The 14,668-nt window shown below is 33.8% G+C and overlaps 1 protein-coding gene across 2 annotated transcripts; it reads left to right on the top strand.

Moving 5' to 3' along the window:
- The first annotated feature begins 648 nt into the window (after positions 1-648).
- LOC144839855 (molybdenum cofactor sulfurase-like) lies at positions 649-14,575 on the top strand. 2 transcript variants are annotated; one of them, XM_078695431.1, is made up of 14 exons: positions 649-755; positions 3,383-3,539; positions 3,733-4,416; positions 4,924-5,000; positions 6,467-6,666; positions 7,268-7,384; positions 7,628-7,885; positions 8,317-8,479; positions 10,161-10,245; positions 10,724-10,839; positions 11,486-11,579; positions 12,702-12,829; positions 13,417-13,520; positions 13,747-14,575. In XM_078695431.1, exons 1-14 carry the CDS (start codon positions 716-718, stop codon positions 13,852-13,854), a joined length of 2,331 nt encoding a protein of 776 aa, XP_078551557.1. In that variant the 5' UTR covers positions 649-715; the 3' UTR covers positions 13,855-14,575. The 2 variants fall into 2 exon arrangements, with proteins under 2 accessions (XP_078551557.1, XP_078551548.1); XM_078695422.1 differs by having other exon boundaries at positions 12,702-12,858; positions 13,416-13,520.
- The last annotated feature ends 93 nt before the right edge of the window (positions 14,576-14,668 follow it).

Genomic DNA, 14,668 nt, shown 5'->3' with positions numbered 1-14,668 from the left:
TCACGCAAAATTCAGACTGCTCATTCATTATAATTTGAAACTGCTTTAAAATTTCTTTTTAACAAAAAAAACCCTTCTTTTAAACTGAAATTTATGAAAAAAAGAATAGCTAAACCAAAAGTGATACTAACTTACCAGCATGTTGTCCTTCTTCATGGTCACTCACCATCACACACTCACCAGCACCACTTAGTAGGCCTAGCCCTAGTTTTTTAGTAGGCCTGCCCCTAGGCTAGCTAAGGCTAGTTAGGCCTCCAGTTCGACTCGAGCGAGCTCTTCGATTATAGGAATAGCCTATAGCTAGCTAGGCCTAGCCTACTAGACTAAGTACTCTAGGCTGGAGATCCAGTAGGCCTACTAGCTAGTAGGCTAGTAGTAGTAGCTATAGATAGCTTTAAAAAAGGCCTAGCTTAGACTTAGTTAATTGTCGTAATATTCAAGGCTATACTTTGAGTCTTAAATAGTTTGCCTTAGTATTATTTTTGCGATACCCTGTCTAGCTAGGCTTAGGCCTAGGCATAACACCCTACTATACATCGCTCACACTCAGCATGCGCCGCGCGCGGAGAGAGTGCTCTTAGATTTTATATTACAAAAGTTTTGATATTTTGATATTAAAGAGGGCGCTGTTTAATGTAAATAAAAACTAGAAGAAAAAGTCGGCATACGAAACGAAGAAAAGTTAGGCTAAATTTCGGTTGATTTCCATAGACAAATGAACGACAACATTGAAATTGAATTTCCGCTTTTGCAAGGTAATGAGATCTAATAAGAATTACTTTAGTGAAATTTTATAAAGCGTTAAATACTTCAAATTTAATAGGGTTTGTTTGCTAGCTAGGCTCTAGGCTAGGTAGGGTCTGTGTGTTGGACGCTAGAGTTTAGTAGTAAGTACCTAGTAAACTCTAGTTAGAATAGGGTCTACCCTAGCTGGGCTAGATATATGGGCCTATTTTGTATATGCTAAAATGTGTAGGTTGGGTAGGGGTCATGTGACAAGGCCCAGCCAGTCAGCGATATTTGAATAATTCACTAGTCATATCGACCCGTCATATCCATAAGGTGTGACGTAAGAATTTACCTAACTACAATTCACTAATGAAAACGCTTTGATTAGATTAGACTATGGACTTTGCATGTCGATGTATGGGTTCGGATCCCATGAGCAACTTCTTTTTATTTTATAGTGACAGAGATTATTTAGTCTTTAGAGGGTTAGGTTAAGTTATATTTAGGAAGGAGGTTGGCTATCTTTCACATACGGATTCCCCGAATTATGTACGGGAAACGGAAGGCTTCTAATATTCAGGCCTACTTGAAGCAGTAGAAAAAGTAGTTTCAATGTGGCCAGAACTCACTGGACATTACTTTCTGATTGTTGCATCAAATTGTATGACTATGAAATGATTGCTTGTTTTAAAAAGACTAATTTACTGTTTGGTTATGTTGTGCGCGATTTTAACGGTTTACAAGAAAATCGCAAGAAACTCCTTACACAATTTGAATTTTTGCAAATCGCACATTAATATAATAGTTTAGTTTACAAATAGTCATCAGGATTCCTGCATGTTTTTGAGACGATATGTTGTTATCCTGTACGCTTTCTTCTTCAAATCTGAACCGATTGTCAATCATTTTTAACAAATACATTTTTGTACTACTCTTTATCAATTAAAACATATGCCTGTCGTAAAACATCAATCTATCTCATTTTACGACATAAATCTCATGGCCAGACACATGCATTTGCTCATTATTGCTCCATCAACTATCAAATAGCGTGATTATGTTTGCACACCAATCATGATGGTACAAGTTTAAATAGCAGTACTCGCATTACTTTGACGGTACATCTACTCATTAATGGATATGTCATTCTAGCAAATATTCGCAATTTGCCAACATTAATGTAAGATGTATTATTTTGTAAAAGGTCGCATTTATGATTTGTGAGAAACTAGTTATACAAAGTATATTTAGAGATTCACTTTCATGATTTAAAAGTATTCTTTATGAAGTTGCTGATTCAAATGTATCTCCTGTAAATAGAACTCTCTTCACTGTATATTCAAATTATTTATTACACCTTTATCAATTCCTATGCGACATGCATCCAAAATATACTCAATACAACTAGTACCCTGGTGCTATTTTTATGAATTTGCAGTAAACCATCATTTGTGTTTGAATACAAAAACAAACCCTTTATCGAAGCATTTGAACAAATTATATTAATATGTATTCATAATATTATCATAATAACGATGACCAACAGTTTTACAAACACAGTATTAAGTCAGGGAGGTATAAACATAATAAATTATTTTTAAACTCCCTGATTAAGTGAAATGAACAGTGTGGCCTCTTGGTATAATGTTGTAAGTATCAAAATAGGTTACCATGTTTGAATGTGAACTGTTGCTGATTGTAAAAGTACGATAATAATGTGAAATTCATCCATTAGAACTACTGTTCGATCTAGCCTACATAAAAAAATGATCAAAGGAGATAAATCCACAAATCTCTTACTTTTCAGTGAATATAACTTTTGATGTTTATTGTAAGGGTAGTTATAAAATGTAAGTACCAAACATATTGTACAATACTACCATATTGCTGAAAGAGATGATAACATTTAAGAGGGTATTAGTAATATTATTTGCATAGGTTGTTGTACTGTGTAGTTAAGTAACTGAATTAAAATAATTAAAGTCTTAAATATACATATTGAAATGCCACTACCCAAGGTCAGGTACAGTGCCACTACCCAAATATGATTACAATCTCTATCTAAGCTACAGTTACATTGCACTGAACAAAAATCAGTGCCACCACCCAGCTACTGATTGTCAATAATTCTCCCCAAGGTACAGTTACATTGCCTCTAAAGCAGTGGCGTAACACAGGAGGTCTTGGTTTAGAACAGAGGCCCTCTAACGCTGGGTAGTTGTATCAGGGCTGATGCTCTGGAGCCCCTACAGTATGTTTAGCCATTGAGCGCTCATAGCGTTATGCCGCAGCACTGAACAAAATATAGTGTCACCATCCAGCTGCTGTACAGTCCCGCCATCCACATATTGTACAGTGCCTAAGCCTAAACTAAAGTTTCACTACCCAAGCTACAGTGCCACTACATGAGTTAAATTATAGTACAACTATCCAAGTTACAGTACCTTAATTACCCAAGCTACAGTATATTTTGCTTAAATAGTTAATGCTTTTTATTGTTTTTATATATATCAAATATGTTTATAGTAATGTAGTTTCAATTGTTATTTTGTAATTTTTAATGCAAGCAATGGAATTTTCAGAAATGGATGAGAATAACATTTGAATCTTAAATCTTGAATCTTAAATGTCTCACATTTTTGTCCACTATTAGATGTTGTATATTTGGACCATGCTGCTGCCACGTTATATGCAAGAAGACAGCTTGATAGTTACATGCAAGATATTAGCAACCATATCTATGGTAACCCACATAGTAGAAGCCAATCAAGTCAGCTGACCTCAGAAGTTATTGAAAATGTGCGTGAGAGGTAAATCAAATTATTTCTATCAACCATGTTTTAATTTGCAAAAAAAGAATAATGAATTCAATCACTGTCTCTAATCACATGGTAATCAGCAAGTTTTTAAAGTGGTGTTTTTGTTATGAGAAAAAAAAATCTTGCCTCGGACAGAATTTGAAAAAATATTTTAGTATTAATATGTTGTTTTTTTTTAATACAGAATCTTAAATCATTTTGGAACATCTTCGGAGTCCCACAGTGTCATCTTCACCGCTAACAGTACAGGTGCTATTAAATTAGTTGCTGAAACATTTCAGTGGAACAGACTTATCAATGAAAATAGAGGATATGAAAATGATGGACTCAATTCGAATAAAGGCATTTTATACTATCTTGAAGACTCCCATACATCTGTTGTCGGAATGCGCGAATACGCATTGAAACACGGTGCAGACTTTGGGTGTATCTCAGAACGGGATGTTTCAAATGCAATAGATAATCTTACACAGATTTCTGAACATGACGAAACAACCGAGTTACCAAACTGTTTGTTTGCATATCCCGCACAATCTAATTTTTCAGGAAGAAAGTTTCCATTAAGCTGGACGAACAATTTGAAAAGAAATGACATTTCGTGTTTTGTTGGTCGATGCGGAAGATGGTGTGTACTGTTAGATGCAGCATCTTACGTTATGGCATCTAACCTTGACCTCAGTTTGTGCAATGCTGATTTTGTCCCCGTGTCATTTTACAAGATGTTTGGTTTTCCAACGGGTATTGGGGCTTTGATTATCTGTAATGAGTCTGCTTCTTTTCTTCGTAAGACATTCTTTGGAGGAGGAACCGTTCAAGCGTATTCAAGCACTCAACATTTTCATGTGCCAAAGGTTAACATCCATGAATGGTTAGAAAATTATTTATTTTAATTAATTTTTCTAGTCTGATAATTTTCGTCATTATGTATATAAATGAATTATTCATTAATTGCAATTGCATGAGTGGATATAATATATGCTAATGAGTGGTCTGAAGGGACAAATCAAGGACCAAAAAGTTTGCGATAGGTTTACACAAAAACATTTTTTGTAGATACATAAGCATCACCCACAAGAAACTTGTTTTATTCAGGAATATATGAGTGGAAATAGCAGTAACAGTTTTAAAATAACACTGGTAGATTTGAGCAAATTCATTACTAGTCATTTTATATCTTATTCATTCATTCAATTGTAGGTCATCACAGTCTCATGGTACCTATTTCATTATGCTATGAATGATTTAATACGTGCCATTAATACAATTATTACTGTATGTATGTGCCATGCTATCACTTTTGTAAGCCCACAGCGTATATTGTGCTTGTGCTAATAATATTTAATGGATAAATTATTATTTATACATATTACTGTAGGTTTGAAGATGGAACTCTTCCATTTTTAGACATCATCGCTTTGCGTCACGGCTTTGATACTTTACAGGGTCTGGCAGGTAAGTACTAATTAATGGATATTTCATCGATTTCATGAACTGTCGTCTCTGGATTTGTACATTTTAAATTTATTGCCGCCAGTCTATTCACCTCTTGAAATCTTATAAACCTCATCATTATTACTATGATTGCACCTATAAGAACATTGACTATGTACTCTTCATTTAATTGATAATTAAATCCACGCAATACTTATTCAGAAAACTGAGTTTAGGAATGGAGACAAATGTCTACATTTTAATCTTGGACCAGTTGCAGAGAGCGCTATCTCATCTGTCTGAATGATAAATCATAGAGATGAAATATTGTGCTATTTTATTTTCAAAGAGGCGAAGTTTATGTAGTGAAATATTTACTTACAATGCATGATATAATACATCAATCTAAATGGTCAATATTAATCTACTGCAGTAACTGCAGCATTTGTTCCTTTATCCTGATTATTATATAAATATAAAATAAATATTTAGCAAGCTCTTGAGGTGGAGGAGGAGGAGGGGGAGGAGGAGGAATTATCATACACAACTGTTTATTGCAGTGACTGCCTCTTTACAAAATAATTGAATTACTGCAGTAACTGCAGAGAATAATGTTTAGATATTTTAAAATTATCTAATTCTTACTAAGCAGAAACGTGACCATGAGTCATTGCCTACACTATCAAACTTTATGTGTTCATTTATGGACATGACAATGTCATATCACTGCCGTATTTGGGCATATCACTACCATATTTGAACACATTTTTCCATCAAACTAGTTTGATAGTGTTGACATAGCTTAAGTAAAATAATACATTTATATTATTTGTATAAACTTGTTTTGTGTCACCTGCATACATGTAGAGAATGAATGATAGTTCTGTGATATCCTACAATTTAAATCTCCTCTCAGCTTTGTCTTTTCACCACCAGCAGCCTCAAAACTGTTTCAACACATTTATTATGACCATCCATAAGGCTATATCCCTGTATGTCATCAACTATGTACTATAATATTGAACTGTAATATTTGGATTCTTCAATATCCTCTGCAGATGTTCTGTAGTATTGTAAACTTTTGTTAAGGATTAGTGATAAAGACACCAACATGCCAATTTAATCTTCCCAAAAGCAACTCAACAATTTATGGCATGACACTTGTGGTGACATCAAAAAGATTTAAGTATCAAGCAAATCAACAATACTAGGATTTGATTATAATAATAAAGGAATGAATAATCTTTAAAATGAATCTAAATTCAGATGCTGTAATGACAGATGCATTTCATGTAAGATTTTAATGTCAAACATCCAATGATTATTTATTAAAATATTAATTATATTTTGATGCTTGGTTTCAATATTGATTTCTTTTGTAGCACCATAGGAAATGACGTGTAATTTCTTTTTGTGAGAAAACTATGTTTTAAAATTGTGAATTAATGATTGATGGCTCATAAATTTCTTTTAATTTCGTTTGCCAGGGGGAATGCATCAGATTTCGCACCATACCTTTGCTCTTGCCAAATATGTCCATCATGAACTAGCATCGTATTGTCATAGCAACAGCAAGCCTGTAGCTAAGCTTTATCATGAAAATAACTTTGAGGACATCAATATTCAAGGTGCTATTGTGAACTTTAACATAATTAAAGATAATGGAGATTATGTTGGTTATTCAGAAGTAAGAACATTAGTTATATAATTACAGTAGAACATATATTAAGGAAACACCTTTGGGACTAAATCGTCCTCTAAAGCTTGGTTCCCACTAGAACGTAACGCAAGGACGTAAACGCAACGCAAGCGTTTTAACCAATGACAAGCGAAGTTATAGACAGTTAGCAATCACAAGCGAATAAGCCATCGCTTGTGATTGGTCAATTCACTTGCGTTGCGTTACGTCCTTGCGTTGCGTCGCTAGTGGGAACCACGCTTTAGTATGGGTGTCCCCTGAATTGGGGTTGGTCTTAGTGTTAAACCCCTCATTCATTTTTCACTAAAGTGTCCCCTGAATAAAGGTGTCCCAAAGGAGCAGTTCTACTATATGGTCCCTTAATAGGGATTATTGAGAAATATTGCTCCTTGCTCCTTTCACAAGAAAGTGTTCCCTTATTAGGGATGTCTCAAAGGACGCATTCTACTGAATCAGGACCCTTAATAGGGATTATTGAGAAATATTACTCCTTGCTCCCTTCACAAGAAAGTGCCCCTTAATAGGGGTATCCCAAATAACGGATTCTACTTAATTGTCTAATCATAGATTGGCTTTATTCTTTTTGTAGGTCGATAAACTTGCCAACTTATACAGTATTCAACTGAGAACAGGGTGTTTCTGTAACACAGGAGCTTGTCAGAAGTTTCTAGGCCTGACTTCTGATAAAGTAAAGAGGAATTTTGAGGTAATGCATCTGACAAGGTTCATGCATTGATTTTATAATCATAGTTTCCAATTTAGGCTCAGCTGGCGATTCTGGTGTTTTGTATTCCAAACAATAATGTTTTTGCACCACTAAATTATTAAAGACATGACTACTACTACAACTTTGCCAAGTCTTCATATTCTCTGAGGAAAAAGAAGAAAAAGATTCTTTCAAATTTGACATTATTTCCAATAATTTGACTTAAACTTTTAACTTTTTTAGGCTGGACATAAATGTGGAGATGACAAAGACCTGATCGATGGTCAACCTACTGGATCCGTACGGATATCATTTGGCTACATGTCCAGTTGGAAAGATGCAAAACGATTTCTCCAGTTCATTAGGGAATGTTTTATGTCTACAAACCCTCAACCATGTGAAACTGGATTGAGGCAGAATGTTCAACCAGTTGAAACCGGAACCAACCTGTTCCTGTACAAAATGTTTCTATACCCAGTAAAATCATGTGGTGCAATGGAGGTAATTTTGTTAAAATCTACTAATTTGAAGCTCTGTCTACACTATCAAACTAGTTTGACAAAAAAAGTGTGATGTGCCCAAATATGGTAGTGATATGACATCATCATGTCCATTATGGGCACATCACATTTTTTTGTCACATGGAGTTTGATAATGTAGACAGAGCTTTAGATTTATATTGATTTGATTTTACAATAATAATAACCTGTGTGCACTTTAAAGAACCCAGCTCATTATTCGAAAAGAGTAGGGGGTTACCCCGGTGAACTGGTTCACAAAATAGCCCCTGTATCAGGGGGATTACCACCTATCTGATAGGACAGTGATTAATTCACTATTGGTAATTTTTGGCCACATTGCCTAAAGACATAAAATTTAAAAAAATATAAAATGAATATTTTATATGATTCTTTATTTGATCTTTTGTTTAGGTTACGGAATGGAATATTGGTAGTAGAGGGTTTTTATTTGATAGAGAATGGATGGTAGTCAATGAAAGTGGAGTTGCATTGACACAGAAAAGAACAACAAATCTCTGCTGTATTAAACCAAACATTAACCTTAAAGAGAATACTCTTGTTTTAAATGCCAAAGGTTAGAAGCTTAATTATTTTTTATAATAATATTATTTGTTTATTGGGTTTTCCATGCTCAACCAGGGTAGCAGAAAACAAGACTTGTATTACTTAAAATCACTTACAAAACAATATGGAGTGTCTTTATCAGTGATTTAAGACTGATAAGACAAATGATTCATTTGTTCTTGATTTATGTACCTGCCTCTACTACCACAGTACAGGATTTTAATATGACAGCTATAATAGTAGCACTACCTATACCAAATGAAAACACTTTGTTTGCATTTGTTTAAGACATCCAACTTTTAATGATCCACTTTGATAACTGATAACTTTATTCACTCATATAATCATAGTAATAAAAAATATAATAACAATATATTATAAATCAAAATACCAAAACCAAGAAATTAAAGGTTGTAGAAGAAACTATAAATAATCAAGACCAAAATAATCAAATGGCTGAGCGGTTGGTTAAGGCAGGAGCGCCATTTACCATGCACCCAAAGAGCCAACAATATCAGGTTTGAAGACAACTTGCTCACTACAAGTTCTGGTGGTGGAACAAGTTTTCTCGGACAAGGACTATAAACCATAGGTCCAGTGTACACAGTTTGCCCATGTGCACTTAGTTCATCATTCGAGATGATAATTAGGGGGTTACCTTGGTGAACTGGTTCACAAACTACCTATCTGATAGTGATTAATTTACTATTGTTAATCCTTGGCCATGAGTCTAAAGACTTACATAAAATAAATACGACCATATAATTGTAATTGTAATATTTACAGAAACAAATCAAATACACATAGATTTATATACAGTATTTATAATTTGTCCAATTTATCCAATTCTTTGGATATTATTTATAAAATAAGAAAGGGTAAGGTTTTAGTTTTTTAAAAATATAAAGAAGATGCAGGTGATAATGAAAATGTATAGACAGCTTGACTGTACATTTTCTGACATCTACTTGACAACAATGATTTATATCTACACTGTAAGTCCATCATATACAAATGCTAATTGTCACATAAAAAATAAGAAATTTAAATGTCAAAAGTTTAAAAGGTTCAACTTTATTTGTTTTGATTAAACTTTACTTCAGATTAAGATTTCATTTATTTAAAAAGATTGTCTTATCTATAAATTAAAAACAAAATTAACTGAAAGACAAATCTTTCAAAAGGCAATAAAGAAAAGAAAGTTCAAGTAAATACAAATGCCTATCTAATAATAAAAGAGAATTTCAAGTTATTACAGCCAACAATTAAGATATATATCTATATAAAACACTTTGATAAATAGTGTCATCTATTTAAGACGCCACTGACTACATATTTAAGCATACTAGTCTTTTGTTTTCATCTCTTTTTCTTTTTGTCTTTTTGTGGTTCTCTATATCTATATACAGTATGGCCAATTTATACTTTTTCCTTTAATAATTATTAACTACAGTGGCATAATGGCTATGAGCCCTTACTACTGAACCCAGAAGGCCCCGGAGCATATGGGGGCCCCTGAGCAGTGACCAGGGGGAAAACAGGCATTAAAATATACCAAAAACGCCCGAGGCCTCCAGCGTTGGAGGGCCACTTAGGGTTCCTAAACCAGGGGCCTCAGGCCTCTGCGTTACACCACTGATTAACTAGGTATTAATTTTTATATGCTCATTTTGTTGTTTTGTTTACAATAGGAAAAACACAAATGACTGTTCCACTTGAGTGTGATGTACCATCATCATCCCAGAGTCTTTGTCAATCACGAGTTTGCATGCACAGGTACGAGAGTGGTCTACCAATGACAAATAGAGCTGGTAGCATCGTTGTGCCAAATGAGAAGTCTATTGTTTGTATTACAAATAATGAGAGTGTGTACAATATTTCTTTTCAATAATCTGAAATTTAAATTTGTAGAGCGGCCATTGAAGCTTATATACCATCCAGATGTTGTACTAAGCTTTGAGTTAAAAATCACAAAATATGAGATGGGTCCTTAAAACCGAGGTCTACATTTACCATAATCAATCTTCTATCAACTAAAGCCGAAGTATAGTCATGTCTCGGGTCCATTTTTTCGTCACCGCAAGATAGACCTTCTTCACCAGTGCTTCTATGAATGGATGACAGGAACACTAGTAGATCATAACCCAATACCATTTTGATTAATTCAAGAAATTATCTCCTTGGGGGACAGAACTAAAGATGAAAGTAAAAGTGATGATTTGATTTGATTTCAAAACTACTTTTTTTGTAATAGGGTTCAAGGAATTGATTGTGGTCAAGAGGTTTCTGACTGGCTGACCGATGTACTAGGCCAACGCTGTCGACTAATCAAGAAAAACAACCAGTACAAACGCCTTACAAAATTGAATGGTACAGTATTTACAGTTTTTAACTATAACCGAATGAATTATAGTTTGATTAGACCTCTATCATTATTACTCAAATATTTTCACAATTTTACTGTACTGGTATGGGTATAAAGCAAGACTCCTTAACACAAAAGAAATTCTAGTTTTGTTGGTGAGTTTTATGAGTAATGTAGTGGGTTTAGCATTTACCGAAATAGAACATTTAGCATAAAGTAACTCCAATTTTGTATGTGTAGCTTAAATCTCCATATATTTGATGAGCTATTTGCCCACGTAAGTATAATTCTAGGTATTTTTAGAATACACACCTGTCTCATTAATGATGTTGAGTGTCTGTTTCACAGTCTGTGATCATAAAAAGGTGTCCCAGGTGTTTGGAAGTTATACAGCCTCTGTTTTATATCAAATACAATACAAAATTACAGTCTTAATGTTTCCATGGTTTTATCAAACAAATTAAAGGTGGAAGAATATAAAAAATGAATGTTTTATTTTTAAAATGTAAACCTCGCCAAACTTCAGCAATAAATGTGATAATATCTGTCTGGTGTTAATTAAGTTTTACATTCCATTGTTTTATTGCTTGATTGTATCATGTTACTGTAATTTTACAGTTATGATTTTCTATACATTATTGTTCCATCTAGGTGAGGCTGTAGAAGTGTCTTTTGCGAATGAGTCCCAATTTTTATTACTCAATAAAGCAAGTTTGGATCATCTTCTCGAATGCATACAACAAAGGTATTATTATGATTATAACAATAATGATGTTTTTAATACAGTGGCGCCATCAGTGCCAAAAAGGAGCAGGAGCACTCCACCCCAAAAATGTGATGTGCCCATATATGGACATGGTGATGTCATATCACTACCATATTTGGGCATATCACTACCATATTTGGACACATCACACTTTTATTGTCAAACTAGTGTGATATTGTAGACAGAGCTTTACAGACCTCTGAGAAATTATTTAAAACCAAAATAATAAGAGCATGCAAACTACCTTACTTTGACTTATCTCTCCTCATCTCCAATTCCTTCATGTTACCTTGCCAACATTGCCCTATCCACCTTATCGTTTTTTATTGTTTTATATGCTCTTATTTGGTTCTTGACGGTAGTGAGGATAATCATTAGGACAAATGCGTATCCGGATATTCACCCCCTGGACATTTACCCCCCGGAAAACTAGCCCCCGGACAACCACCACCTGGACAACTACCCCCTTAGGACGACTACCCCTTTAGGACAACTACCCCCCGGACAAATACCCCCCGGACAACTACCCCCTTAGGACAACAACCCCCTTAGGACAACTACCCCCTGGACAACTACCCCCCGGACAATTACCCCCTAGGAACAACCTGACTCTGCAACAGTGTATAATAGGTAGTTGACCGGGGGGTAGTTATCCTAAGGGGGTAGTTGTCCTAAGGGGGTAGTTGTCCGGGGGGTTGTTATCCTAAGGGGGTAGTTGTCCTAAGGGGGTAGTTGTCCGGGGAGTAGTTGTCCGGGGGGTAGTTGTCCTAAGGGGGTAGTTGTCCGGGTGGTAAACGTCCGGGGGGTAACTGTCTAGGGGGTAGGTGTCCTAGAACCGGACAAATGTAGTGGATTTTCAAACATAAAATGCATACAGTATTCAAACTGATTTTAAATACTGAAATATCACACAAAGAAATGCTAATATTTTGTATTCATAACATTGATGACATATCGTTGATAAAATGATGATAAAAATTCTATCATAATGGTATTCATATATTTAACAGTTTTTATTTTATATTTGTTTTTTATTATTGACATAATGTTATCATGTCAACACATTACATTTACAGTTTACAATTTGTTTCATATTTTAAGAGACCACATTATTGGAGTTGAGAAAGATGATATTGATTTTCAGATGGATTTGAACAATCTGATTGGTCGATTTCGCGCAAACTTCGTTTTCTCATGTCAAGAAGCATTTGAAGAAGATAATTGGAAGGAAGTTTACATTAATGACTTAAAATTTAATGTGAGTAAAAAATTAAAATATTGGGGGGTACATAATATAAATGAATATTAAAATATATATATAACACATTTCACAAATTGAGGGATTATTTATATGAGACATACTTATTAAATAAAATATTTCACTATACTATTTCACAATACTGTTATATTAAATTTTAAAATATATGGTAGTTAACAGGAAAATTCAGTAGATCTGACACATGGCAGCCACTGCACCATCTATCACAACTGGGAGACAGTATCAAATTTTCAAATAATGTATCAAATTCTTTATTGCAATTGTTTTGTGCATTTATGTAAACAGGACCAATGACTTAACATCCCATTCGAAGGATGGGGCATCATGTCTAGTGACACAACCAACTTTGCAGAACAGAAAGAGCTTGAAGCTAAGGTGGTTTCACCTTGTGAGGCACCTCTGTGTAAAATATTGAATACAAAAAAAAGAGCTTGAATTCATGCATTCTCACATTCTTCAAAATGGAGTCATTTTCCAAGTAATAAATTGGATTTGCCTATTAAATATATGATGTATTTTCATTTGATGGTATGTAGGTTGTTGGTCCATGCACAAGATGCCAAATGGTTTGTGTTGACCAGGAGACAGGTGCTAGAGGTAAAGAACCACTGCAAATACTATCAAAGCTCAGAGGCAAAAGGGTAAGTTATACCACATATACTCCAATCCAAATTTGTATACAAAATTAACGTATTGTATTGTGAGCATGTGGGGTTGAATTTGATTCCCGGTTTCTGTTTGTAGGACAAAATAAATAACTGCATATAATGTAGTATTAACTTTGAATATGCCTATATGTAAATATATATATTTCCACTTAACAATGCAGAATCAGAAATTCTTGTTTTATTAATTTTTACAATGTAGATGTCTTTTGGAGTGTATCTTCATCTAGCAAACCAAGAGTTGAATGGCAAACTCAGTACATCTGATTCAGTTAGAGTTGTACACAATGAGATAGATGAATCTAGTTAAGAACACTTTACAGGGTGAAAACATGGCAAGGCTTTATTTGTACTAGAGAGTACAATATTATAGAATTAATTTTTATTATATGTACTTGGCTGTTCTCATCTGTCTTCATTTGTGCCTGGTGGGCTCCAGTTATTCCAGCCCTATGCACATTTGGATCTCACCCTCAACAATTTTGTAATAGTTCATCCAGAACGAAGGAGTGCTAATCCAAAACGATGTTGCAATTTGTTCTATGTTTCTTGTACCAAAGTGTATATAAGGTAAATGTTGTTACTGGTGCTGTTTTATTATGTAATAATTTAAGCTAATATTGAACTTATAAAATCAATACTGTACATACATTATTTTCTTAGGACATTTAAACAAATCTTCCAGTATAACAAATTGTAAATTAAGAAATTTTGTATTATATCATGGAGAAATAACACTTTATATATATATATGGATCTTACATAGACAAAATTTATATGTATAAATATGGGTCTTGATACTGTGTACTACTTTTTAACCTAATAATTGTATGTACCTTTTTTCAATTTGTATATATGGTACATATATGAAAAGTATCAGTACTAATATTAAGGGTTTATGCATATTTTTACATTAGTAAAATGGGTAAGATAATTTTTGTAATAATACAATTTAAATGTATAAAATATTATATATCTTTATATTATAATAGTGGATTAATCTTCTATATTTATGTTAATAGAATTAGAAAAAAATCAGGGTATATAAAAAAAACCGGGTATCTATATAATGGGTAGATATTTTTATATATTGAATAAAAGCTGTAGGTTGCAATAAAACAAAT

This window comes from Antedon bifida, chromosome 1 (genome assembly GCF_963402885.1).
Source record: "Antedon bifida chromosome 1, ecAntBifi1.1, whole genome shotgun sequence".
In the NCBI taxonomy this organism is placed as follows: Eukaryota; Metazoa; Echinodermata; class Crinoidea; order Comatulida; family Antedonidae; genus Antedon; species Antedon bifida.
Note: the sequence above shows the minus strand (reverse complement) of the source record. Positions and strands in the feature narration are given on the sequence as shown.